Raw genomic sequence first — 26705 nt, forward strand, 5'->3', positions numbered from 1 at the left:
GCCCATGCTCCTCACTTTTTGTCCCTGGTGGTCTATGTTCTTCTCCTGGAGCAGTCAATCAGAGATTCTGGGCCTCCTGGTAATTAAAGCTATTCTCAACAAAACTAATTTTTGCATCACTGGTCAAATCATTTACATCATCTACATTACTATTAAAGACCAGTGGGAACCATCTAAAATAGATTAATGGGCTCTTAAGATGCAGAAAGGCTGATTCTTATTGAAAAATCAGCTTGGTTGGGTAGGATTTTTTTTCCCCACTGCATTTGGTGGGGGAGGGAAAAAAAAAAAAAAAGGTACTAATTTAGAAAATAACCTGTAAGTGCACATGGGCTATAAAAACAAACGTAAGCTGCCTAAAATGCAGTCAGAGTGTTGAGTCACAACAGGTTTTGCTTTTTTTTGTGTGTCTTATTTTCTTTTTGGTGTATACAAACACAGCAGGCAACCTGGGCACTTGGACTTTCTAGACAGGCAGAAGAATGTTGCACAAGTCTAAATTTCAGTCTATTCAACTTTGCAGTGGATCCCTCTTTCCTTTAAAGAAACACAAAACCAAAACAGAAAACACCCGACCCCACCCCCCATGGTTTCTTTCTTGGAATGGCTGCACCTCTTATTATAAGATGGCTTCATTTTTGTGATCTATGAAAGGAAAAGGAAATAAAGTGCTTCTTGAGAATAAATCAAAATAAATACATATATTTAATGGCAGGAAAATAAGAGTTCTGAAGGGCTACTTCCAGCCAGGTCTCTTCTCAGATGAGTCTTTTTCCCCCATGATTTTTTCAAGAGCAATCTGCACAACAGTTGAAGATGCCAAAAGTTGCTTTAGCAGCAGAGTTGAATTTCCCCCAAGTCTGTGTCTGCTCCCCTACTGTTTTGTAAAATCTGTGCAAAACACCTTTGCCCAAAGTGCCGCTCCTCCTGCACAACAGCATCAAATAAAATACAAAAGAAAGAGAAGAAAAAGCAACAAACAAAACACCCAACCAAAAAAAAGAAGAGGAAAAAAATCCACCCGGTTACATTGACTTCATCCCGTTGGCAGTGGTGTTCTCCGAGATCCCGTCGCTCACAGCTGCTGAGTCGTGGAGGCCAGAGTAATCCTTGAGTTCAGAGTTTGTCAGGAGCAGGGGCTGCTCCCCCTTCTTGTGCGGCAGAAGTGGCTGCCGGGTGTAATGTTCCCCATCCGGGATGTTCTCAGGCAGGTTCTGGTTCTTGCTCTCCGGCAGCAGAAGGATGCAGATGATGCAGATGAGCGTACAGCAGGCGAAGATGACGTGGTGGAGGAAGTAGCCTTTCTGGTTGTGGAGCTCCATGATGGGGGCAGTCAGGCGGCCGAAGCCCGCACTGGCCAGGACCAGCCCCAGCCCGCCTCCCCTGCAAACACAGCAGAGGTGAGAGCCCAGCCCCACAGCCCGCTGCTGCCAGAGCAGCCCCATTGGCACTGGGGAGGGATTCCCCGGAACAACCCCTGGGGTCTGGCATGCACCTGCGCATCTGAAATCTCAAAGGCAAGCCTGGTTTGCTCACAGCTTTCACATGGCACAGTTACTCCAGTAGGGAGTTGCTTTGCTGTTGTAGATCACTGCTGCCTTTTTGCCTTAGTGTGGCAAAATAACTATAATCACTTAACTATCTTTTCACACCCATATAACTGCCCCCACATAAGGAGAATAGGAGCTTTACCGTGTGAGTGTGTAGCCAGTCCTCTAAAGCATTCCCATTTCTAAGTATTTCCATATTCAGTGAGGGAAAACCAGATTTTTCTTAGCATGCCAGCCTTCTCCAGCTTAGACAAGACACACCAAGAAGCAGTAGGTGCAAAAGTCAATTTTAGCTGCCTCTGAAGTATCTGGCATCAATCAGCAGTGGAGACAGGAGATTAGTCTTTACAGGCCACTGCCTTGATCCATTATACCAGACACTGAGTGCTGAAATGTTTTCTAAATGAAAACGTTTCTAAATAAAAGCACGTTGTGGCTGGAACCTCTCAACACTGATGTTGTAATAAAATGCATAATTTTCAGGAGAAAAAAAGCTGGTGGTCAGAACAGGAGAACATGAGTTTGGGATTTTTTTCCTCTTAACTCACAGTACAAAGCTGAGCTATGCCCCTCACTTTACTCTTTCTTGCTCTTCTTGTGTCACAGAAAGGCTATGAAAAGGTTTGCACAGGTGAAACGCTTAAATTATAAATAGGTGCATGTGCACTCCCACCTTGTTTTGAGGCATGGCTCATGCTGCCAGGGCCTCTCTCTGCTGGGTGACCTGCACAGAAATGGCACCACAGGCATTTCTCTGGAGCAGACCATTCCCTCCTCCTGCTCTGGCACAACCGAGGTCTCTGGCCAGCGGAGCATCACCTTTAAGAGACTTGCTTTGGCAAAATCTCTGAGAGAGGTGGCTTATCCTTCATTTTCCACAGACCCTGCTGCCTGCAGAGGGAGGTGTCTCCCCATGAGCTTAATCGCTGGCACCATGTGCTCCCCACTCCCTCACCAAGCTTGTCTGGGCAGCCCGCTTCCTGCAGCTCCCCTGGGAGATGGCATCTATTCCCAAAGCCTCTGGTGAACAGGCAGGCTCAGGTGCTTCATTTCCTGGCCCAATGGCAGAGATGCAATTATTAACGATAACCAGACCTTACAGAAGACAACTACAGAAGGCAAATGCACTGCTTTACATCAAGCACTTTGAAAAAAATAAATTCATCTACTACTGAGCATACTAGAAACTACAGCACTATAGCATACAAATGTCAAATTCATTCAGCCAAACACCGTGTTAAAGCTAATCTTTACCCAATCCTTTCCAAAATCCACTGCTGCTTGCTTGACATCTAAAGGGCAGCAAGCACAGGTTTCAAAGATGCTCTTGGAACACTGACTAGATCAGAAATTCACATACGTACATTCTAATGCTCTGGACTCGGCAGAGCATCCTTCACAAAAAACAGTGATTTCCTCAAATACTGCAAAAGCCCTCAGTAAAAACTTGCCAACTTTCTGATGGCAATTTAGAAACCCAGCTGAATGCAGCCATTGTGCAACTGGCCTCCCTGCAACTTCATTAACACGCTCGCATGAGTAATCGACACAACCAGCCCCAAATGCAAGGCAAATCACTCCCAAGTTGGCTCTGGAGCAACAAAAGCCCGGCTCATTTACATCAGTGTTTGCTACGGCTAAATTGTATCTCAACCCCCTAGAAGGACCTGAGGTGAGTTTTAAAAGCTGCTGAGAAGGACACCAAGCAAACTGAAAGGAAACAGGAAAGAGCAGCAACAAAGACGGCTCTGTCATTGTCGGTCAAGTGGCTTCAGATTTGGAAAGGAGGGGAAAAAGAAGTTTTTCCACATGATGTCAGTAATTAGAGTGGGTATTACTTTATCCAGCACCATCAAAACCTGGCAGAAGGAGGCTTGAAAATACATGTTGGTATCAGTCCCAGATTTTTTTTTTTTTAAGTTTGACTATACTGCAAACATGGAAGGAAAAAGACAAAAAAAGAGAACTGCAAATACTGTCAGGAATTTTTTGTTGTTCACAGGAACAATAAAAAATGTGCACGTCAGGAAAATGGGTACAGGGAAAAAGAGGCAGCACACTCGTAATTCACCCTGGGTTTGCAGCTGCCATGAGGAAGCAGGTGGAAACCAAAGCCAGAGTATTTTGGGGTACTGCTGCTCCTCAGTATGAGATCTCCCATGGCAGGGGCCAGTGTCTGTACTCCAAATCCACTCAGAGATGCAGAGCAGAGCCAAGACAGGGAGTGTAAGGGCTGCTGGCACCAACAGAAAGCCCCAGCTTCTCCCCTCGCACCTCTGCCTAGCAGCTTCTGCTGTGGGGGGCTTTCCCATGGCATGGCCCCACTGGAGATCAGAGCCATATCCCTGACCCCTGCTTGCCCAGCGACAGCAGGCCAGGATGGTTTGCATGAGGTTTATGGTTCGGACATGGGCAAATTGCAAAGGGACAATGGTCTGAACACTGAACTCAGACCAGGTTTTTAGGGCTTCATTCAGTCAGCCCAGCTACTTCTTGAAGTCAGTCCCTGAAAGCCTCCACAGTTTTTCCCTGCCTTTCCTGTACATAAGCAACCCCTAGTCCCATACATAAGTGACCCTATTGTGCCAAAGCTTCAGCAACACACCAAGATGCCCTTGGCCTCATGGGGCAAGGCACCACCTTTGAAAAGCCAGGCCTGGGTCAGTTCCCAGTAAACAGCACTGGAAATTTAGCTTGAGACAGCTATTGATGGCCATCATTGCCCACTCTTCATTTCTTCGGATGGGTGGGCACAAAAGTAGGACACAGAGAGAAAAAACCCCAGATCTCTCTTCCACTTGGTAGTAACTGAGCATGCAGAGGATGGGGAGAGAACACACCATGCCTTCTCCAGCCTATTTCCATTTGGTAGCCATGTAGACTGCAGTGTTCCCTTCAAGGTTATTAGAGATAAATTATTGGTGCCACTTCGTGCTTAAATTCAGTATTTGGCAGGAGCTCTGTACTGAAGCCCCTGGTATGGTTGGTGAAACCCTCCTACCTAGTGCCAGGAGACTGGGGTGTATGCAGGGCAAGGGTATGATGGACCCCCCAGTGCCATGTGACTTTTGTGTCTCTGGAGCAGGCAGAACCTCTTGGTGATGAAGATGGCTGTTTTCCTTCTGCACTGCTGTAACTTCATCTCAGCACCACAGCAGTAGAGCTGGAGGGACACTACAGCTTCACTATCATGCCACTGCTACCCTGATAATGGCAGTGCTGTTTTACTCCCTCAAGGATGGGGCATAACAGCTAAAGGATTTGATCAGGGAAACTCCAGAGATGGCCCTAGTGCTCTCTCTGCCTCCTTTTTCCTTAAGGTTCCTCGAGATTCAACAAGAAGCATATTAAGATGGTCTGAATACTAAAGAGCATCAGAAGAAGTATCAGGAGAACACGTTATAAGGGAGCAGCCAGATCCCACCAAGATGCAAGACACAAGGCAGCTTAAGCACAACTCTGCCTGAGACAGGTTTATGCACCATCCTGATCTCCACGTCTTAATTACAGCCCTGAGTGGATCTTATCAAGAGCTTCACAGTGGTAGGACTACAAAGCACTATAGAGTGTTATCATCCCTGTTAATAAAAGGGGACCCTGAGGCATATCAAGCTATTGTCACTCATCTGGTGTCACCCAGCAAAGGCAGGGGAAGCAGAATTTTGTCTCCCAGCCAGAATTTTGTCCCTTTCCCTGCAGCAATGTAAGTGATTTAAGGAAAAAAGCTTGCTAAGTTCATACTGCACATCTCACCCTCGTTGACAGGCTCTCTTCTGGTTGACATGGCCAATTCCTTATCTATGTGTTTTTCAAACAGAGACAAGGAGAAAATTAAAGAGGCATAAAACCACCAAACTGACTGACATGCACACAAGTAAATAGCTGTTAGTGTTTTGGGCTGCTGTATAATCTCACCACTCACTGCCTTTCCCTGTGGAAATACCCTTATCTCTAAAACACATTCACGAAGTAGGTAGCCTGGAAGAAAAGGCCATGGATCAAGGACTCTGGCTACTCAGCTGTAATACTTTTTTTTTTGCTGTAATACTTTTGCAAAGTTATTGAAAAGGCATATAATTTGGAGAATGAAAAAGGGTATCCTCTTCCTTCCACCCTTTCTCCCTCCCACCCGTACGACCTACATTCCTAAGAAATTCAATGGAGTCAGGGCAGACTCCTGAATTGCTGTGACATTGCTGAATGCATAATCCAGAACACAAAGCACAACCTCTGTGCTGTGAAAGACAGCAGTGAATACATAAAATGGTTTAAAACTCTGACTATACAAAGATATCCTATGGGAAATTCTCCAGTGAAGATCATCTGCCTGATTTCTACTATTGCCCAGGATGAAAAGTTTTTCCCTTCAGAAAAACTTTGAGTCTCTGCTAAGATAGATCTGGGTGCAAAGAGAAAGATGACTTTATCTGCAATAAAGACAGATCACTCACACTGGTGAGTGCTGTAGGAGAGGCAGACACGCAGAACACCTTTACACACCAAAAGCATTTAACACTGCATGTTGCAACATCTCCTTTCCACCCCAATAGCTGGCTTGATTTACCTGCCCTGTGGAGGCAGGGACTGCCTGCACTTATGTCCTTCTCTGCACTCCTGGAATTTATCTTTTAATATCAAGCTGTAGGCTCACATGATTGCTGCTTGTACAAATCCAGCTAGCGGACCCAGAGGAGGGCCATGAAGATGATCAGAGGGCTGGAGCACCTTTCCTATGAAGACAGGCTGAAGGAGCTGGGCTTTTTCAGCCTGGGGAAGAGGAAGCTCAGGGGAGACCTTATAGCAGCCTTCCAGTACCTAAAGGGACCTACAAGAAATCTCAAGAGGGACTTTTTACAAGGCCACGTAGCGACAGGACAAGAGGGAAGAGGGTAGATTTAGATTAGATACAAGGAAGCAGTTCTTTGCTATGAGGGTGGCGAGACACAGGAACAGGGTGCCCAGAGAAGCTGTGGCTGAGGAAGCTCAGGGGAGACCTTATAGCAGCCTTCCAGTACCTAAAGGGACCTACAAGAAATCTCAAGAGGGACTTTTTACAAGGCCACGTAGCGACAGGACAAGAGGGAAGAGGGTAGATTTAGATTAGATACAAGGAAGCAGTTCTTTGCTATGAGGGTGGCGAGACACAGGAACAGGGTGCCCAGAGAAGCTGTGGCTGCCCCATCCTGGCAGTGTTCTAGGCCAGGTTGGATGTGGCTTTGAGCAACCTGGTCTAGTGGAAAGTGTCACTGCCCGTGGCAAGGGGTTGGAACTGGATGAGCTTTAAGGTTCCTTCCAACCCAAACCGTTCTATGATTCTGTGATTTAACAAACGCAATTCATACTGTGGCCAGCCTAATGATAATCACCACGATGGGACACAAGGTGGAGCCATCGGAAACAAAGCCTGTCTAGAGACAGGCATTTACTTCGGCAGGCTGACTGCAGTGACATTAAAAAGCAACCCCAAAATTGCTGCGAGGTCTCCAGTTATGGGGTATTCCCCCTCCCACAGAATGCATTAAGTTACACAGCCAGTTATCAATTAAATGAGGATAATTTCATCTCCAACCTCTGAAGAGGGGGGCTCCAATGTCTCACCTGATTACTGTGGGTGTGATTTCAGCACAGAAGAACACGCTGAGGCTTCCAACAGCATGCGAAGAAAACATACCCACGATGGAAAATGCGGTAGAGAATTTGTCTTTGACGCTGTCACTCATACCTGCCAAGACAAGTGTGCTCATAAAAAGCAAGAATGAGGCCAAACGTCCAAAGAAGAAAACAAGAAAGCAGGTTTGTGTTACTCATTCTCCCTAGACAAGAATTTGAGTCACTTTTGTAATACTAATTTAAAACCAGTATTTATAAAATCCATTCCTCAAGCACCCAAGACACAAACATAGGTGAAAAAAATCATAATGACTTGCCAAAACCAGCAGCAATCTCCAAATTATTTATGCCCAGCCACCACAAAAGGTAAAACCCAAACAAAAACACATCTTTGGGCAGTCTTTTAGGCACCAGCCACTTCCCTCCCACGTTTGACAGACAAGAGGAGGCAGCATTCATCAAACTGCCAAACATCTGGTACAGCTCGGTGGCTTGGGTACTGCTGAGGCTCACAGGACAAGGGAAGAAAGAAATGGAAGTGCTCCTATCTCCATGCTAAGCGCCTGATCAGCCTGCGAAGTCTGTTGTAACCCCCAGCTTGACAGCCTTTGTCTGACAATGCTGGGTGAGAAAAACTGATGGCAAGGATGGGACACTCCCCCAGGGCACTGTATCCAGCAAAGGCGGTTTGCGCTATCACTTCATGGCTGGATGGCAGCAAGGTTTCTGGAGTAAACAGTGTCTATCAAGCACAGGAAAAAAACCAAGTAAATCTAAACAAAGCTAAAGGAAACCGTCTCCTGGTGCAATGCACCCCAAGCCTGGGGGACAGAGCAAATACTGCCAGCAGATAAGAGTGTGAGCATTGCACCTTGCAAACTATGGGTCTCTCAGGCTCCCTGGCAACTCTTGCATAGCAGGTGAGGCTGCACAACTGACCCCCCAGGGAGTTGTGACTACTCAGCAGAACAGACCTTGGAAAAGCTGGGCAAAGACGGGTCTGTTAAATAAATACAGAAGGGTAAATTCTGTTCCCCCATAGCACATCACTGCTTTGCTATTGCAGTACTTCAGGCTGGGATAAGGTGCCTGGGGAAGTATTTTCTAAAGCGCCCAAGTCCCCTTATCAGAAGGAACTTTGGCATCTCAGACCTGTCTGGAAAAGACTGAACTGGGAATGTTGCTTCTAGATGAAGACTTTCTCAGAAAGCCTTGCCATATATCTAAAAATAAACCTTGGGGAACTCCTCCACCCTCTCTTGACCTGAGGAGGCGAGTCAGACTATGTTCAGGGGATGCAACACTGAGAGACTGCATATAAAAAACCAGGCCTGCTCACAAGTGAGGTACCAAAGCACTGTGTAGGAGTGGGCTTTCCCCCTGCACCCTGCTGCGGTGGCAGCTGCGCTCTGGGTGCTTTGACCCTGGTCTCTTGGATCTACCCACTCCAGGGAAGCGCTCCCTGCATGATGCAGGCTTGTCTGTAAACCATACCTGAGTCTGGAAGTTGACTGTATTTTCCAATCACTGGATCCAAGATCGCAGAAGTTAGAATAAGATAAAAATAAGAGACAAAGGGAGAGAAAACAAGAACATACTGCTGTTATGTATTTATTTATCCAAAGGAAAAAAAAACCCACCCAAAAAAGGTAAATCCCACATGCCACCCTAGCTCCCCTTACACTGCTTTCCCATGCCTTCCTGTGGCCATCAGATGAGGACATACCATTTTCAGGCCCCTTTCAGCTGCAAGACAACATGCTAATGAGACAGTGATAACAAATGCAGCAGTAAAACATTTGTAAGAGCCCCAGAATTACCACTGGGATTAACACAAAGGCCTTTTTGTTTTTAACAAGGGGGAGAAGAGAAACTGCCCTCCTGCTGTAGCCCCAAGGGAATGGCCAACAGAGGCTTCAGTTAGAGAGCAAAATGCTAGGCATCAGCACTGTCACACTGGTGGGAGACCTACTCCTTGCCAAAATGTAGAGCTGGTGGTCCATGTGTCATGCCAGCCACCAGCTGTCACACATCTGAACTGCAATGGAGCACATGGCAGTACTGGGCAGTAAGGGGAAGGGCAGCAGCACAAGCTGGGCACATTTCTGCTGGTGATCTCCCACCAGGCTCTGGTGCCATTCTGGGGTCTGGAGGAAGGGCTGAACAGGGCAAGCCTCAAGGTCTGCTGCTGATGGAGAATATCCCTCTCCTTCTCTCACCCTCCTCAAATTCTGATTTCGTTTGCCAATTACGCCCAAATTATGCTAAGCTAAACCATGCGGGAGGCTGTAGCAGATTTCATAATCAGCAGGGTCATTGCTTCTCTCCAAACACCGTCTAGGTCTTCTGGGAAAGGAGGGGCATGGTCTAGAGTGGGGGAAGATGAGCTGCCCTGAAGTTCAAGGCTGCATTTCCCTCCTCACAAACAAAGGGGCAAGGACAGAGTCAGGAAGGCTCATGGGTGCACAGCATTGAGAGAAGTCTAGGTGTCAGCGTAGCAGAACACACCTAGAGCCAATGGCTGCTCTTAGTTTTAGCAACTTGGCTCACAAAACCACCCAAACCCACCATAGAAAAGGTTGTAATGACTCCTACAAGATATTCCTCTCCACCTCCCCTTTTTTGTTGTTGAAAAACTGCAACCAGATTTTCATGGCATATTGGGTCTGGCACACCTTCTCCCCACTGAACAACTGCATGTTTATTACCCCAAAAAGCCTTGACAAACATCTGACATCCTTAAAAAAAAAAGAAAGATTAGACCAATTGAGGGCAGAGAGATCCTGATGGACACCACCACAGAATGTGGAGTTCTGGGAGGTCGCGCACACACACACAGTGTGCATCTGCATGCCAGTGGACACAGTCTGTCAGTGGGCTGCGGATGAGGTGGGGCCCCACTCTCAGCTGGGACTGATGGACATGGCAAACATGTCCTCAAAGGGAATGTAAACATCTGTGCTAATGTGAGAGCAAAACCATCATGCCATTTTGGAGTTTCCTCCATGTCATGAAAGAGGTTCCCTGTTTCCCTCCCATACTGCCACAAATAGAGTGTTCGCTTAAGGTTAACTTAGTGAATGCTTTCAGGAAACACGGTCTGTAAATATGGAGAACTCCTGCTGGCTCAGGGCTGCCTTCAGCATGTGGGAATGAAATCTTTCCATCCTCGCTGCAAAAACCTCTTTCTCATTAAAGCCCTTAATTATTTCTAAACTTAGAAATGAAAAACAGCAACCACCAATGTTATGGTGTTTGTCTCATACCCAGTTTGTCCAAAGCATGTCTCAACCCTCTTCCCCTTTCCTTGGGGTGAGGTTTCATAGGACCGAGGTGTAATGGTTGGTGACTGTGAGAGCGGCAAAGCACATCCCACCTTCCCTCTGCTTCAACACCTCTCTGATCCATCAAGTTCAACTTCCTCAACCAACAGAAAATTAAGACAAGGAAATAAAATTAAAAGAAAGGTAACACTTCTGTACCAGTTTCAATAGCTGAACCAGCTCAAAAGGGCCAGAGAAAGGTCATGGCCTGCAAAGGAGGAGGTGGGACACTCCTGATTTTTGGCAGAAACCCATTTGAAAAGCTGTGACAACTCACAAAATCATGTATATATGTTCACATGGACTATATGTACACAGCATGTTAAAAGCAGGGTCTTTCAGATGCACATTTCTATGCTGTTATATCACTTGCACGTAGCAAGGTGCTCAGAGCAGGCAGATGACATGCACCTACTGCTTTAACTGCCATTTAGTTTAGCAGCCATTTGAGAAGTAGACTCAAGTGAGAAGTAGACTCAAAAGGGAAAGTTTTCTGTTCCCAATACCTACCAGGGGCTATTTAATCAAAATAAAATTAAAAGCATCTTGTTTGTTTGTTTGTTTTTGACAGCCCTAGAAGCAGCACCAGTGCTCAATGAGCTTCACAGGGACTCATCCAGAACACAATGCCTTCAAGCAAATTCTTAAACTAAGCACGTGTACAGCACGTCAAGTCTGAGAAAGGCAAAGGAAGTGTTAATATTTCCTGGTCCATTATTTGCACATCAAAATCACGTGGTCCTGAAAAGCTCTTGTCTCCAACTCACAGTTGAGAAGGCCCAGCTGCAGGAGTGATGCCAGGGCTGTAAGGATCATGAAAAGCAGGAGTCCTCCTCTTCTCCCCAGAAACCCAACCACTGGGCACATAGCCAGGCAGGATGCCAGTGCAATCCCAGCCATGGTGTAGTAGTCCGCATAGAAGTTGTGGGTAATTGTCATCTTCGCTTCGTGCCCCATCATGCTTTTTGCAAAACAGTGGTGTATGCCATAACCGGTCAGCCTAGGGGAAACAACAGGAGAGGGCAAGAGGAGATCATTGTTGAGAAAGCAGCCACACACTGCAATGGAATTCAAGGCAGGAATATGTTAATGCAGGAAGAATTTCTTCTGGTGGAGGAATACAACACCTAGTGCAAAAAGACTAATCTCAGACTTCTAGGTGCTGCTATGAACATAAGCAATGATCAAAAGAAGCAAAAAGAAAAATCTCTATTCAACCAGACATTTGCAATCTACTGGCTTTATTCATTCAGATGTTGCTTGTGGTACGACTGGGGTACGAGCATCTTTACAAGGACTCCTAGTGTGTGATTGGTTTTCCCTGTGTATTTGAGAACTCCCCTCTTGCAAAGACATCTCTGTTCTCAGTGTATCTGCTGACAGCCATAGAGAGAGAGAGAGCTGCTGCGATGAAGCAGCCTGTGTGCTTAAACAGCAAAACACTGTGCAATACAGCTGTGTCTTGAAGAAGACCTGCCTGCTGCATTTGGTTGTACTGAAGATTACATCTCATGTCCCAGGCCAACTGTTACAACTGAAGACCCCTTATAAACTCCTTATTTTAAGTCACACATGCTGCAATTATTTTACAATTATGAAAGGATAACCCCTAATTCAATCTACACATTTACACCACCCTTCACAGCCATGTGTCTCCCCTTCTATTAAAAGTTTCTTTGTGATGCCAGCGATCAGCAGTTTGCCACTCCATTTCACTCCTCTTTCTCCTACCCCTCTCAAAAAAAAAGGGCAAAAAACAAGGAAGAAAGAGCATGCGGCTGGAGACACCTAAGTCAGATGAGAAGCTCCACCACCACCCCTGAAGTGGTGCAATACTGCAGCAGTGGGAAGTTAGTGCTCCTAACCACCCCTACTGCAGCACAGATATGCCCTGCTGGGAAGGACCTCCTGTCCCCAGCATCTAGACCAGACAAACCTCATGTCACAAATTAATTGTGCCTGACAGAGAGGCAGGCACAGATCCAGTCTCCAAAAAATGAACAGCAGGTCCATTACACTGATACACCTCTATCCTCCTGAAGGTCAGGAATTTGAAGCTCTGTCAGTGTCAACTGGATATTAATATAAGCATAGAAACAGTTGGGGGAATATACAGTTGCTGAGTGCATAACAGTGAAGATCTTGTGAATCCATGCTATAGTTCAAAAACACATCCCCAACACAAAACACCTTCTCCCTGATAAAAACCTAGCTATACTTGCTGTTACACAAGAATGTAAGTAGCTTTGGATATCTAGATTATAACTGCTTCCTCACACAAAAGAAATATTAAACAGCAAAAAAGTATTCATAAGAGGGCAGAGTTAACCAGGGTTTATCTTCTTTCTTTCTCTTCTGTGCATGTAAACACACTTGCTGAAATTGTTATTTAGGCCATGGCCTGTAAACCAAATTAATGTATCATTTGGACTTTGCTTTCCAGCCTGCTTCCCCAGAAATTACACTATTATCTTAACTTGCTGAACAGCTCAGAACAGTTGCTTTTAAAACTAAATACATTTATCTCCCTTGATGTCTTATCATTCCCTGTAAATGGTACCTTCTCCATGTTCCACACTACCAAAATGTACCACAGCCCCATCTAACAGGAATAACAGAATTAAAATTAAATAGGTTTTTTTCCATCCCCTAAAAACAAACACAAAAGCTACTTCCTGAAACACACATCTGCTTCATGCTTTACTTGGATGGCAAACAGCCTCTGTGTGCTATTGCTAGAAGTTGGGCTGCCTAGTTCTGGCTTACGGGATTTCCAAATGTGCATAATCGAAAAGAGTGAGGGAGAAGGGGAGGCTTCCCCACATAAACATTTTTCACAAACACAGTTAATGCTGGCTACTAAATCTACCAGCTCAGCCTAAGAGGAAACCACTGTTTCAGAATAGAGGGAGTCACCCACTGGTAGGTGGGAGAGACACACAAAAATCATAAAACCAGAGTTGGTTTTGTAACCAATAGTGATGGAGACTGAGCCCTGAAGACCATGTGCCCCTGGGTGACTATGTGCCCAGCACAAGGGTTGTCCCCTTGAGGTTATGACTGATCTATGAGCCTGCTAAACAGGAGTGAAGGCTGCGGAGTAGGGCCCTGAAGTGATGAAGAAAAAGCCGTAAGAGAGCTACGTACTTCTAAATGAAGCAGAGGATGGGGGATTTGCAGGCTTGTCCCCACCTCCCACTTGAAAAAAAAATAGTCATGAAAGGTATTCAAATAGGCATTTTGTAAGATTGAACAATTAGAAAATCCACTGCCCTCCCAGAAAGTTTGGTTTGGTTAGAGGCTAAATTTGAAGCCCCTCTATTTCCTCTTTACAAGGTGCTCAGTTCTGGACAGAAGGTCTCAGAGCCTGTAACCTGCAAAACCCTCAGGCAGATGCCTGATTTTGCCTATGCAAGCATGTCAAAGACGAAGCCTCAGGACACAGGCATCATGTTGTTCTGTGTGAGATTACACATATTCTCCCTGTGTGCCCTGCACAAGATTTGTAATCTGCTTCTGAAGACCTACCAAGGACAGTTTTTAGACAAGGGAGCAGACCATACTTACTGGCAAGAAACATCTTCCTCTGCAACACAGCTATTTCAGATGTAAACAACTTAAACTTGAACCCCTGGGGCATTACTGATTTCAAAAGTCCCACCACCCAGGATGGCAGCAGCAGCAGATGTCTACATGTGTGAGCATTTACCAGCATGTGGCCATGTGAGACCACCGGTGATAGCAATGCGCTTGCAGCATGACACCTGAGAAGACACATGATGCTGCTGCCCAAAACAATCGATCAGTTCCTCCACATTTACCATAAAAAAGAACTCCTTGCATCAGCTGGTGTTTTTCCAGGATCTTTATCAGAGACACTAGCAAAGGGTCCCACGCTACGAAACAGAGGAGCTCCCCCATCATTTTCCACTACTGCTTCCAGTTCACCAACCACAGAACTATTCAGAGACTGGACTTACGAGTTCACACACAATACTACGATGTTTTTCCACAGGTTTCTTGTTCCCACCACTTTTACAATGCAGACTTTCTTCGGTCTCCTGGTGATCTCCTTTTCCAGCTCTGAAACAGACCAAATAAATATTCTTTCACTGGGGAGAACAAGAACAAGAAGCTTTGCTCATGAACTACAGATATTCTGAGGGATGCTCTGGAGAGCAGGACACTATCGATAACTTTAATAGGAGCTATAAAAATGCTGAACAACTTGCCTAAAGTCCACCTCAGCTTCCTTCTTTTCTCCTAGGCTTCCCTTAACCTTCTTGGGGCTGAAGAACTGCACAAGAATTCCTTCACACCCGAAACCTTCTCCCAGTTTAAAAGGTGTATGTAAAATGAGGGCATTACACAGATTGATCCCATCAAACATGATACAACATGTCCTGAAGAACTTCAGGATTCTGTTCATTTTTACCCCCCACCACAGGCAGGACAAGACCTGCTGCTGTTCTGCAAGGTACACCTGAAAAGCCATGGAAAGGACTGGAGCGCAAACTCATTTTTTGTGGGAATCTTTTGAGGTTTGCTCAAATCCAGGTTTCAGAAAGAAGTGGCTAGGACAGTATGTCAGCTCATCCTTTTCCCTTGCCCCCCCATTTCAAAGAATTCAAATTGTTCTGATGGATGGCCTAAACAGAAGACATTTGCTTAAAGAAAAATCCTTGGGTATCATCAGCTGTGATGTCTTTGCATTTCAGAACTAAAGCCTCACCATGCCCTTAAAGCTCTGGGCAGTTCCAAGATTACATTTCTTTGCAATGCTATTTAACACACAAGCCTTGCAAATATTGCATCTGATATTCTTGTTGGTACGGGACAACAATGAAGAGCACTGCTTACTTCCCAGATATCATTAGGTTAGAGCTTGAACACCTACCCAATCACACCAACAAAATTACTGTTTCCCAGCTACTGGACCAGTGACACAGCTGGGCACAAAGCCTTACTGGAACCAGAAGAAACCGTAGCTATAAAGAAGCATTAGAAACTATAAAGAAGCACTCTAGTACAGACTAGGACTGTTTTTTAGGGCAAAGACTTGTACTGCTGCTTTCTAGACTGACTGTGTTTAAAGGCAGCAGCATGGCCCTGTTCTGAACCGTGCATCCGTTCCCTTTGTGCATACACAATTAGCACAGTGTCCTCAGTTGTCCGCACTGGCCTGCCCCAACCTCTGCCTTACTTCACTGAATAGCAATCTCTAAGTGATGCAAGACAGGGAAAAATAAAAGCAAGCAGCAGGGTGTGTGTGTGAGAAATAAGATAAATCACCCAAATTCACAAACCAAACAAAAGACATGTTTGTCTGCTGTTATTTGAAAATTGTATCATAAAAAAATAATAAAACAAAGAAACACTATTTATATGCAAATAGTTGAGCTATTCACTGCTCATAGATCACTCCTGGTCTTCTATCTGGAGTAACTGCAGGTAACACTTCCGAGAAAAGCAGTAAAAGGTATTTTACATTAATGTACTTGAGCAGAACATTGCTGTACTACTTTCCTTGTTACCTGGTAATACCCATTTCTTCCCAGAATCTACACAGCATGAAGCTCACAAAAGCATAAAGGAGGTGGAGCAAAATAGGAAATTGGTCAAATTAATATATGTACTACAGGAGCACTCAGCAGGCTCAGCAATGGATCAGGGCTATCTTAAGAAAATAAGCAACAAAACCAGATGGTTCCTAATATGAACAAGCAAGGTCAAAATGACTTTTGTAGCAAGATTCTGGAAAGGAGTTAAGCGGGAATAAAACAATTCAGAACAACTGAAACAGTTAGATAGAACATAGGTATAAAGCCTATAATTGAGCCCAAGCCAAACCTTCTACAGCAAAAGTCAAAGCAAGCACTAGAAGCAGCACAGGGTTTTGAAAGGCTGTTAAAAACTGTTTACTATTTCAACTCAAGGGCAACGATGAAAATTACCACCCAACATGTTGCACAAATTTCATGTGGACATAAGGGTTCAATCTCAAACTGTCTAAGAATGACCAGATCTGACCTGTCAAAGTAAAACATCTCTGTCAACAGAGGACAGTCCCTGAGGCCATATACTTCAGATTTTCTTAATTTGGGTTTTTTTGTCTCTCAAAGTAGTTTTTACTTTTTTCTTTGAGAAGAGAAAGTAGATTTTATGGTCAACCTGTGCTTTATTGAGCCACAACATAATAAAATCAAGAGAAACAACACTTAACTTGGTCACGCTTCTCTTGAGAGCCAAACTTTATTTTGCCTTCCACTCCTGCTTTGTTCACAGAGGGTTTGCTACAATCCGTATATACTTTATTTATAGTCATGCATCCTTCTCACATGCACTCAAGCCTCCTTTTAAACTTTCTTAAACATTATTTCGTCCAAACTAATTCTTGTTAGTGTTTTTCACTGAACTGCTGTTCTATCCTCAAGCACCTCCTCTGCTTTAGCTGCAGCGAGGATCACACATGAAGGGATTTCACCTCTTCTCTATCCTGCCTCATGTAGCAGTCTCCCTTCAGAGGACCCTTGCTTCTGCTCTGATGGGGGTTATACTCCAGGGATAAAAAGAAAAAAAAAAAAAGAAAAGGAAGACAGAAAGGAAACAATAAGAAGAATCTGAGCTCAAATCTTCTACCAAAGAATGCAAACATCACCTGACTTCGTACTAGAAGCCTTCTGGCTCTATCAGCTACTTACTCCTCCATCCTTCTATGATGTGTTAAAACTCCAAGCAACACTCACCTGCTTCAGATGAACGACTCTCCTCAAGCCTCCAACACCATCTATCTTTCTGATGGCTCTCTCTCTCCTTTATTTCTACATATACCAGTTAGATATTCAACCCCCCAAATCAATCATTTACAATAATCAAAATATCATTCAGATAGCAACAAATATGCTATGCTACTTGCAAAAAAGTCATCAGCTACAGAATTGGCTCTCATTTAAGTGGCCTGCTGTCTCTGGGAGTAGCCTGCCTGCGCAAAAGGACCTGCTCTGACTGTGATGGGCATCAGGAGAGAGACAGCTCTTAGGCTGTCTGGACTTCAACATTAAGATCTTAAATGAGTAGTCAAGCCAACATCTATCCAAAAACCCATGGAAGCAAACTATAGATCTCTCAGTTACTGGAATAACACCAGGACACCCACACGCTCCCCAACTTGCTCTTTGATTTTGCACTGAAGTCACCAGTTCAGGAGGAATTTGCATTAAATATTTCAGTTCTGACCGATTTACCAGAACAGTGAGTGTGGAAAATAAGAAATATTTTTATCCATTTACTCAGAGGCCCATTATGAGCTTTCCCATACTTCAGAGCCCACACACACTCTAGGCTTCCTATTCAGGGACTCGGTAGGAAAACTGTCAACAAGCTAACTCTTTATACCTCACTGGAAATTAAAACTATTCATTGTGAGAGTTTAAAGGTCTCATGGGGAGGGAAACCCTACCAGCTTCCAGCTCCTAACGCTGCTGAATTCTCATGGGATCCTCTGCATTTCAGGAGTACAGCTTTCAAAACCTGAAAGTATCTTTAAAGCCTTCAAATGAAGCCACCCATCTCTGCATCACTTAGCAAAGACAAAATAGACAAAGCTCAAATCAGGCTGACAAAAAAGGATGTCCAAAATGACAAGCGTCCTGTGGTGATGGACTTCTGTTGAATTTTTCTGGCTGCTAAATTATACTGTCAGTAGCTCTTTGAACATGAAAAGAGCTACGGAAGCCCAGCACAGAGGCTCAATCAATCCCTGGAGCACGACAAGCTCTGCAGCAGGAGCTAGATCAGTCCAAAATGCAGGGCTGAAGCAACCTGCTCTTAGCTACACTGAGTTACTGTACATAGGTTTATTTATACCTTTCAGGATTTCCATCTCCATTAATTCCCTTTGTGCTTATTTATTTATTTGTATCACAGAGAACTAGCAGCTTGATATACTGCATTTTTTGAAAGCCTAATAGTAAAGGAATATCGAAAGCTATCAAGTCACACACAGAAATTACGAGATGGGTAAAGAGTTGACTGATGGGCAGACAGCAATAAGGGACAGAAAAATGGGAATCATAAGTGGATGGCAGGAGGTTAGTGGCAGGGTCACTCATTCTGGAAAAAAGGAAAAGAAATCTTGTTTAATAACCTCACTTGGGAGCTTGGCACAAACCTTAGGAATGTGCCAGTGAAGTCTGCTGGTCACAAAGTGAGGCAGTGCCTGCAGTGCAGCATAGAAATGGGATGTAGAGAGGCAACTAGGTGAGCCTGAGACCCTGCATGTCAAAACCAAGTAAAAATGTAAAATACCAGGTAAGATACTTAGGGACTAATGGGAAATGCTTCTGCTGGAAGGTAAGCTTTTAGTAAATACTGGTTTAGACTTAGCTGTATACTGCTTGAACACAAGTGACTATAAGACACCAGTTTATTGTCTCCATGAGTATTTGCAATTCAGACAGTGAAATAGTGGTGCTCTTTCACAATTCTGGTTATCAATACGTGAGAAACAAAAGCTTCAGCAAGCTTATTTATAAAAGGAAATGAGGTAGAGGATCTCAGCTCAGCAAAGGAACAGGGCTGTTGTCTGCTCACACAACATAGGGAAAAGATTTAAGGTAGCAAATAAGAAGGGTAAAAAACACAAACCACAGAGAACCTGGACAGCTATAGTATATTTGAATTGAATGCTAACATGTACTCCAGTACAAGAGCAATTTGAAGTCTGGAATGGCCTCCCACCAGAAGCACAGGTCATAAATACTAACAGCATTTAAAATGAAACTCATTTCATGAAAGCAACTGTATAACTCAGTAACTATAGTAGCAAAGGACTGATTACAATAATTTGTTTCAATCCTGAATCTCCAATTACATTTAAAAAAAGATAGGAAAAATCAGATATAAGGTTGCAATTGCAATCTTCAGTAGCTCATATGCATTACGATACAGCACTTAATTAGGTGATCACACATTAGTTTTTCCCCCAGAATGCTCCCTGCAGTCAGCAAATGGGCAGCTATTAATGACGTCTCTACCTTTCCCATTCAACACGTGCCCCTTAGCCTTATTATCCAAACCTCCCAGCGAGCACAAAATCATGGGTTTCCTCAGAGACATTCCTACAGTGCTGTCAGAATATTCATGTACTTCATAAATACTAACAAAATCACCTCCACCACCTTCTTGTAAGAGTAAGGAGAAAGATTATTCCTGTTTTGCAGGCAGGAAGATAAAATACAGAGAAACTGTGTCCGGAATGAGAAAAATCACACAGCAATAACCCTTACAGATGCTGATATAAATGCTCCCAGCTTTCTGCAAATCAAGTCCCAGATTTACATGCCAGAGACAGACACTGAAGAAATTGTGATTAGTGACAGCACTAACAGAGCCTTATTCCAGGGAAATTTCCATCATCATACAAGAGCATCCCTGGCAGACACAGGGAATGGGTACAGCCCTTCAGAAGGCATTCAGCTTCATTTCCCCAAGACTGTCCTCTTTCCTTCTGCAACCCTCTATCTTATTCACTACACACCTTCCAAATTCTGCAACAAATGAGGAACAGACAACAGCTTCATTCCCACAGCATCGTCCATCCTATGCACTGATTCGTCCATCCTATGCCCTGTAGAAAAAATAGGTCGTAATCATGTTATTAAGGGCTATATCATCATGCCTTCATACTAGGAGGCCAAGCAAGGGTTGCCCAGGCAACATGACTTCTTGCATTTCAACAGAGCTTGACTTGTCAACGTTTACATTCCTCTAACATCACCAACATTAAAGAAAACCCCAACACAAAGAGCACCTCAAATCACATCGTGAGGAGCTGTATCTGAGCCATCAGGAGGGTTCAGATACATACACGTGCATTGCTATTATCTACTGCCAGCGCTATGGAGGAAACCTCAACAGGCAAAGGGAGGTGAGTTGGGCAGTATGGAGAGGTGAAGTGCACAATTTAGGAGTGGATTTCACAAGAGTGCTGAGACTGAATCCCTGGGCTCAACAGCTTGTTCTGGAGGGAGGGGGAAAGCAAATGATTGCAGCCCTTTTGGTCTCCATGCTCTAGCTCTCCACTCTTCTTCTACAGCTCTTAATTCCTCCCAGTCCTTTGTTCCCTTTGCCTATCTTAGTCCCCTCCAACTATGTTTATTCTTTGCCCCCACAACTCTTTATATTCTCTTATTTCCTCTCTTCTCTGTCCACTGGTCCCCTTGTACTGCTCTCCACCTCCACTTGGTTCCCAAGGTCTCCTCTCCTACCACTTACGTCCACATCCAGACTCACCCATCCTCTCCCCTCTCAGTTGCAGAGAGATCAGAGGAGCACTGGCAGCACCAAGGCTTGCTGCCAGCCCTCCACATGCAGTTCCTGCCCTGTGAAGCCAGTTCCTCCGAGAGGAAAGGTAGCATTGGGGACAAAGAGCCACTGTGCCAGCTGGGCACAAAGCAGCTGCGACAGGCTGGAGTGCAGCCAGTGGGAGTCTGTGGAGGACTCAACTCGTATGAAAGAATCATTCAAGCTTAAAAAGAGTCTGACACCCTCCTCCTTTTCTTTTTTTTTTTTTTAATTATTTTCTCTCATATTTGGCTTTTCTCAGTGACATCAGAAGGCATGTCCTCAATAGAGCACTTCCTTTTTCCCTCTGTCTCCTCCAAATCCTGCTGCTGTCAGAGGTCACTACTGCCCTCACCAGAGATGCAGCCAGGGAATGCATGGGCTCTCCTCTTCCATTCCTCTAGGCATAGCCATCAGAAGAGGACTTAACTGATGAGATTTATTCTTGTTACTCACTGTTTATCATGCATTGCATATCCTGAAAGAGTTGTACAAACTCCAACAGTTCCTGCTCCTGGACAAGAAGGGACCACCAGGAAAAGCCTAGCCCCTTCTGAAAGCTGATTTAACATACAAGAGGGGAACAGAAATCACTGGCTGGTTTTGTTTGAGATAGAAATCTCTGTGGCTGACACACAGTCCTTTGTAAGACTTAAAGGCTGCCTTCAGGTAGCACCTTGAACTGTTTCAAATAAATTCCCCACATTTATCTGACTTTCCCTCAAGACTTGCATGAGTTTAAGTTTGGCACCATTAAACAACCAAGAAACAGTATCTGGCAAAAGAACACACGTGGCAGGCTTGTATGTAGTTGCATCACATGTATTATGGGGTCAGGGAACTTGCTTTCTTTCTCTACCTAATACACCTAGCTCTTCATCTACTGCAAGCTTTAAAACAATAGTGTAGTTGTAGGTATGAGGGTGTAAGGATATGAGTAAAGTGTTGTAGAGAAAGATAATCTCTTCTGTTAGGGAAAGAGGCTTTTTCACACTTCCCTCTGCTATTTACCCAATGAAAGAAAAAAAAAAAAAAGTATGTAAATCCACAGATCCAAACCTCATGCTTAGGAAAAAAAATACAGTAAAACAAAACAGAAAACTAGCTTATGTATAAAAAGAAAAATCATGGCAGCATGTTGCTCAGTAGCAAAAAAGGTGATGATAATTTTCTTCTTTTTTTTTTGTTTTGTTTAATGAAAAGCCCCTGAAAACCACAGCTTTCCTAACTGCAATCCACACACATATGCAGACACAGAGTACTTGTCACCACTGTGTCCCTTCTTCCTCTCCACCTTGTGTTCTGCATGCTAAAGCACTGGCCTCTATCTGGATGCTTGATCTTTGCTGGTCACTTTTGTAATTACAACAGTATTATTCCTCTGAGCTTAGAGAGGAACCTTGGAAATGAACAGCTATAACATGTTTGTCCCCAGGAGTACTCTGCTTTGTATTTTCATCTAGAGATGAGCAAAATGGGGGTTTTGTTATTCAGCCTGGTTAAGCAGTTACAAACACTCTTTTCTCCAGTTCTTTAAACTGATCTCCATACTTCCTAACCATCTATTCCACTCAGGTCAGAATGATTGTACTGCAGCTGCAGTGAAATGTATGTTTGTTTCTTCTTTCACAGAGGAACAGGGAAGAGATGGGGAAGTTTTTTGAGAAACTAGCAGTGAAAAACCTGTACTGAATTAGTATTATCAAAATATTTCATTTGCTCATAACTGAAGCTCACTTTTTCAGATAATGTTTTGAAATATTTGTCAATAAAATCACCAAGCCTGTTTTACAAATGACATTTCAATATGCAGTTGGATTAAAAAAAAAACCCACCTCATTCTCCTAATGCAAAAATGCATTTAAACTTTTATTTCTAAAATATGGTAAAGCATTGAGCTAACTAGTGGAATTTTCAGACTCAAAACATTAGGGATGATTTAATCAGGTCTAATTAACACACCTAGATTTTGTAAGCATTAAAGAAAAAAATATGACCAGATAAAACCAAATATCTCTTCATGAAGGCATTTTTCTCCTGCCAAAAATGTCGAGGTATACCCATCATTTTCAAAAATAAAGCCATTTAAAGGTACTGAGGAAGCAGCTCTCGTGTTTTGCAACCATCACCATCACTGTGTTACACCTCTGGGACATGCTACTGAAGATAAGGGCAACATTTATTTACAACACTCTAGGCTCCTATCAACATCCCTTGTCTCACTTTAATTTGTTTACCACGCAGGCATTACCCTACTATCTTGCAGGTTGAGCACTGCCCATCAGCTGCCTGTGCTGATTTCTCCAGGAAGGGGTTACCACAGCCACAGGACCTTTTGAACTGCAGCTGGACCACTGTCCAGACATTTAGTTGTTCTCTTCAGAGACCTCTCCCAGAAGAGCACTGGTGAACTGCTCCCACCCTATGGATTGAGTCAAAAACAGCAGATGAATTTTACTTTTTTTTTTTCCACTCAACACATGAGTCAAGTCCCTGAGGAACAAATAGGCCTTACAGAAGTTTAGTGACACTTTCTACTATGGGCAGCATAGCCAAATGGACCCGTAAAAGCTTTCAGCTGGCAATGGGAATAGCACAATTCTTCATAAAGGAAAAAAAGCTTGTTTGTTGCTTGGACAGCAATTCGAAGTTGCATTTTCTCACATCCCAAAAACACTTCACCCACTTGAACTCTACTTCTTTTTATTATGGAACTCGTACCAGCTGCCAAAACAGGTACGTATCATAGAACATGAGGTTAGAAGGGACCTCAAGGATCATCTGGTCCATCCTTTGTTAGCAAAAGCATGGTCTAGACTAGATATATCAGTACCCTGTCCAGCTGAATCTTAAAAGTGTCCAAAGTTGGGGGATCCACCACTTCCCTGGGGAGATTATTCCAGTGGCTAAGTGTTCTCATTGTGAACAAATTCTTTATTGTGTTTAGCCAGAATCTCTCCAGGAGTAATGTGTACCCATTAGCCCTCATCTTTTCCATGGAACTCCTTGTAAAAAGGGAGTTTCCATCTTCTTTGTAGCCACTCTTTAAAAACTGGATCATGCTGATAAGGTCTCCCCCAGAGCCTTCTTTTCTCTATCCTAAACAAACCCAGAGAATACTGTAACTCCTGTAATGATCTGTTTCACAGGATACACTAATTTAACTGCTACGTATGAGTAAAATTACAGTGGGGTTTCCAGCTGGAATGGACTGCAAGTGAACAATTTGTCATTTAAATGTACTGGGAGTAATTCAATCACAGGAGGCAGTTACGACAATGCAGTAAGGAATAATAAACAGTAATACAATGGTCCATAACTAGAGCAAAACAGTTTACAGCTCTCGCAGATGGAGAACAAAGAATAAACCAAATCATGAACAAAAACCCTCCACACAGATAGGAAAGCTCAACAATGGAGTCAAGGGGAAATACGGAATATCTGCATCAGGCTCAATGGTATCCTTTATCACAGATGCGTACCAGCTTTTTATCCATTCTCTGCTACAGCAACTATAGGAATGTGATTATAACAAAAGCACAGAAAGGCCTTCTTCTGCTTACTAACCCACAGGGAGACACATGACCTGTCGTTTGATCACATTCTTCATTCAGGATTTCTCCTTTTCTCCTATCTTCACTCAGAGCATCAAAACTCCCTTACACTCAGAATGAGAGGGAAGGCCCTCCTTCTGAAATTTTTAGTTAAGTTTATTTAATCTTTTTGATACTACTTCTCTCTTACTCTCCCTACAGAAATGCAGCATCCCTCCAGAGCTGGGTCAGGAAAGCCTTAGGGTGTGGGGCTGCAGAGAGAGCTTAAAGAGAAAAAACGAGGGAAGAAATAATAAAAAATCTCAACAACATCCCCAACAAATCCAGCATCAACAAGAAGGAAGAAATGACCACGTTCTGTATCACAAAGTTTACATTACCCTTTGCACTGACAACTGCTATATCTCAATGTATGTGCAGGCAGAGAAATCCATAGCATCGAGATGTGTAATAATGGTCTAGTCTCCACATGAAAGGGAGTGCCTCCTTAAACCAAGTGTACTCCTACCATGAAACTGCTGGAAAAAGTAATCAGTCACAAATAATAGTCACAAAACCGTTCTGATCCTTAGCACTCCTCCATGGACAATATCATTATACATGGCTTAAATAAATCCCTCCAGCCACACAGTTGCATCTTTATCGTCTTCCTTAAAGGAAACTCAGGTAATTTATTTTTATTTTCCCCTAAAACCCATTTTATTTCATCTGCAAATTCAAGAAGCCGACAAGCTGAGAAAAGCCAAGTTTAGAGTTGGCTGGGAAACTCCAAGTCTAACTGTGAGACATTTCATTGCTTCAGAGACAGGTTTTTTCCAAGACCCATCATTTGATCTGGGGAAGATCTGCAAAAAGGAGTTGTGGGGGGAAGGAGTGGGGGTGGAGATCATTAGGTTAATGGCTGCTCATATACCCCTATGATTTTCACAACTTTACCAGAAAAATGGCATTTAACATTGCAAAGCCATGCTGTGGCTAATTAACATCAATGTGCCAACTGCACCAGAAATCACAACAGTGACCTGGGTATGAAGACCACAGACCCTAACCAGACTTTTTCACCCCTCAGTGATGAAGACTACCTCATCTGTTAGGCACTGATGCTAATGGTGACACTTTTCTATTCCGAATGAAGTCTGTCCCAGTGCTGATGGATGCTTTTAGCACTGTTGAAGCTATACTTAGCCCTGTAGCTTGAGACCTTTGACAGTGAATTATCAGCCGAGCGCAGGAAGCATCACTCCTACCCATGGGCAGAGCTACTGGGTGACGTCTCCCTGCTGCTCCTGGGGTCAGAGCAAGCAGGTCTTGAAAAACTGTGGGGGGAAAAGAAACATTTCCACTGTTTTCTGTCTAGTGGGTAGTCTGGTACAGATTGCAAGTGATAGTGCAAAATGGGTGCTTAAGGGCACCCTCAGACCTGTAGGAAGGAAAAGGGGAGCCCATACCAAATCTGACAGGTGCACTAGTGAGATGAAGATGCAGAAACTCTTCACCTTTGTTGTAATTGAGACACACTCACACATTCTCTTCTAAAGCACTCTGCACAATGGCAGCATGGCTATTTCAGTGACAATCCCAGCGACAAGTCAAATCAGCTCTTTCTGAAAGCATCAGTAAAACAAGGAACTGATAATTTAGACTCTCAACCAAAACCTGCACCATACTGCTGCTTGCAGGCCTCCCCCATCCCTAGAGCAGTGTCACTCAGATGATGCAAGAGAGGAAAGCAAAATGGCTCTTGGAGCAAGGCTTCAAAGAGAAACTGTAACATGTTTTAGGTTTGCCACAGAACTGGCACTTTGACTTGGGGGTTCAAGTGCTGCTTCTTCTCCAAACCAACAGAGTAGATGCTGCACTATGGGCAGGATCCCAGTGAGCAGCTTCCTTAAAACATAGTTTCCAGAGGCACACAGGGCTGAAGGCGCATTGGGTGGCTGTGGCAAAATTCTTCAAGAGATGTCTCTAAAGACTTATGGCAGTGCAAGATGAGAGTGTAATTACTAGGACTGTTCAACAGGCCGAGTAATTTAAACACGGTGCTGGAGCTTGGAATGGTTTTTCAAGAAAAGCAAAATGAATGAATGAATGGGATGATTTCACAGGCAGTAAATAGATTATTTAATTCTGGTCAGCAATGTCACGTGCAGCCTTTTGAGAAGAGTGGAAGAATTGGAGGTTGTCTGTCTGTCCTACTCACCGGGCACCACTCCTTTGATGTCACTTTCTGTGTTCATCCTATTCTTGTGTGTGAACTGAAGGATCAGCTCCTTGGATGCCTCAAACTGTTGCGTAGCCATCAGCCACCGAAGGGACTCTGGGAA

The 26705-nt window shown here is 43.9% G+C and overlaps 1 protein-coding gene across 1 annotated transcript; it reads right to left on the reverse strand.

Moving 5' to 3' along the window:
- Window positions 1–428: 428 nt before the first annotated feature.
- SLC22A23 (solute carrier family 22, member 23) lies at window positions 429–26705 on the reverse strand. The gene is made up of 6 exons (XM_010016559.1): window positions 26582–26705; window positions 14464–14566; window positions 11251–11483; window positions 8655–8687; window positions 7149–7272; window positions 429–1383 (listed from the first exon to the last, which is right to left on the reverse strand). Exons 1-6 carry the CDS (start codon window positions 26679–26681, stop codon window positions 1026–1028), a joined length of 951 nt encoding a protein of 316 aa, XP_010014861.1. The 5' UTR covers window positions 26682–26705; the 3' UTR covers window positions 429–1025.

This window comes from Nestor notabilis, unplaced genomic scaffold (genome assembly GCF_000696875.1).
Source record: "Nestor notabilis isolate BGI_N333 unplaced genomic scaffold, ASM69687v1 scaffold23566, whole genome shotgun sequence".
In the NCBI taxonomy this organism is placed as follows: Eukaryota; Metazoa; Chordata; class Aves; order Psittaciformes; family Psittacidae; genus Nestor; species Nestor notabilis.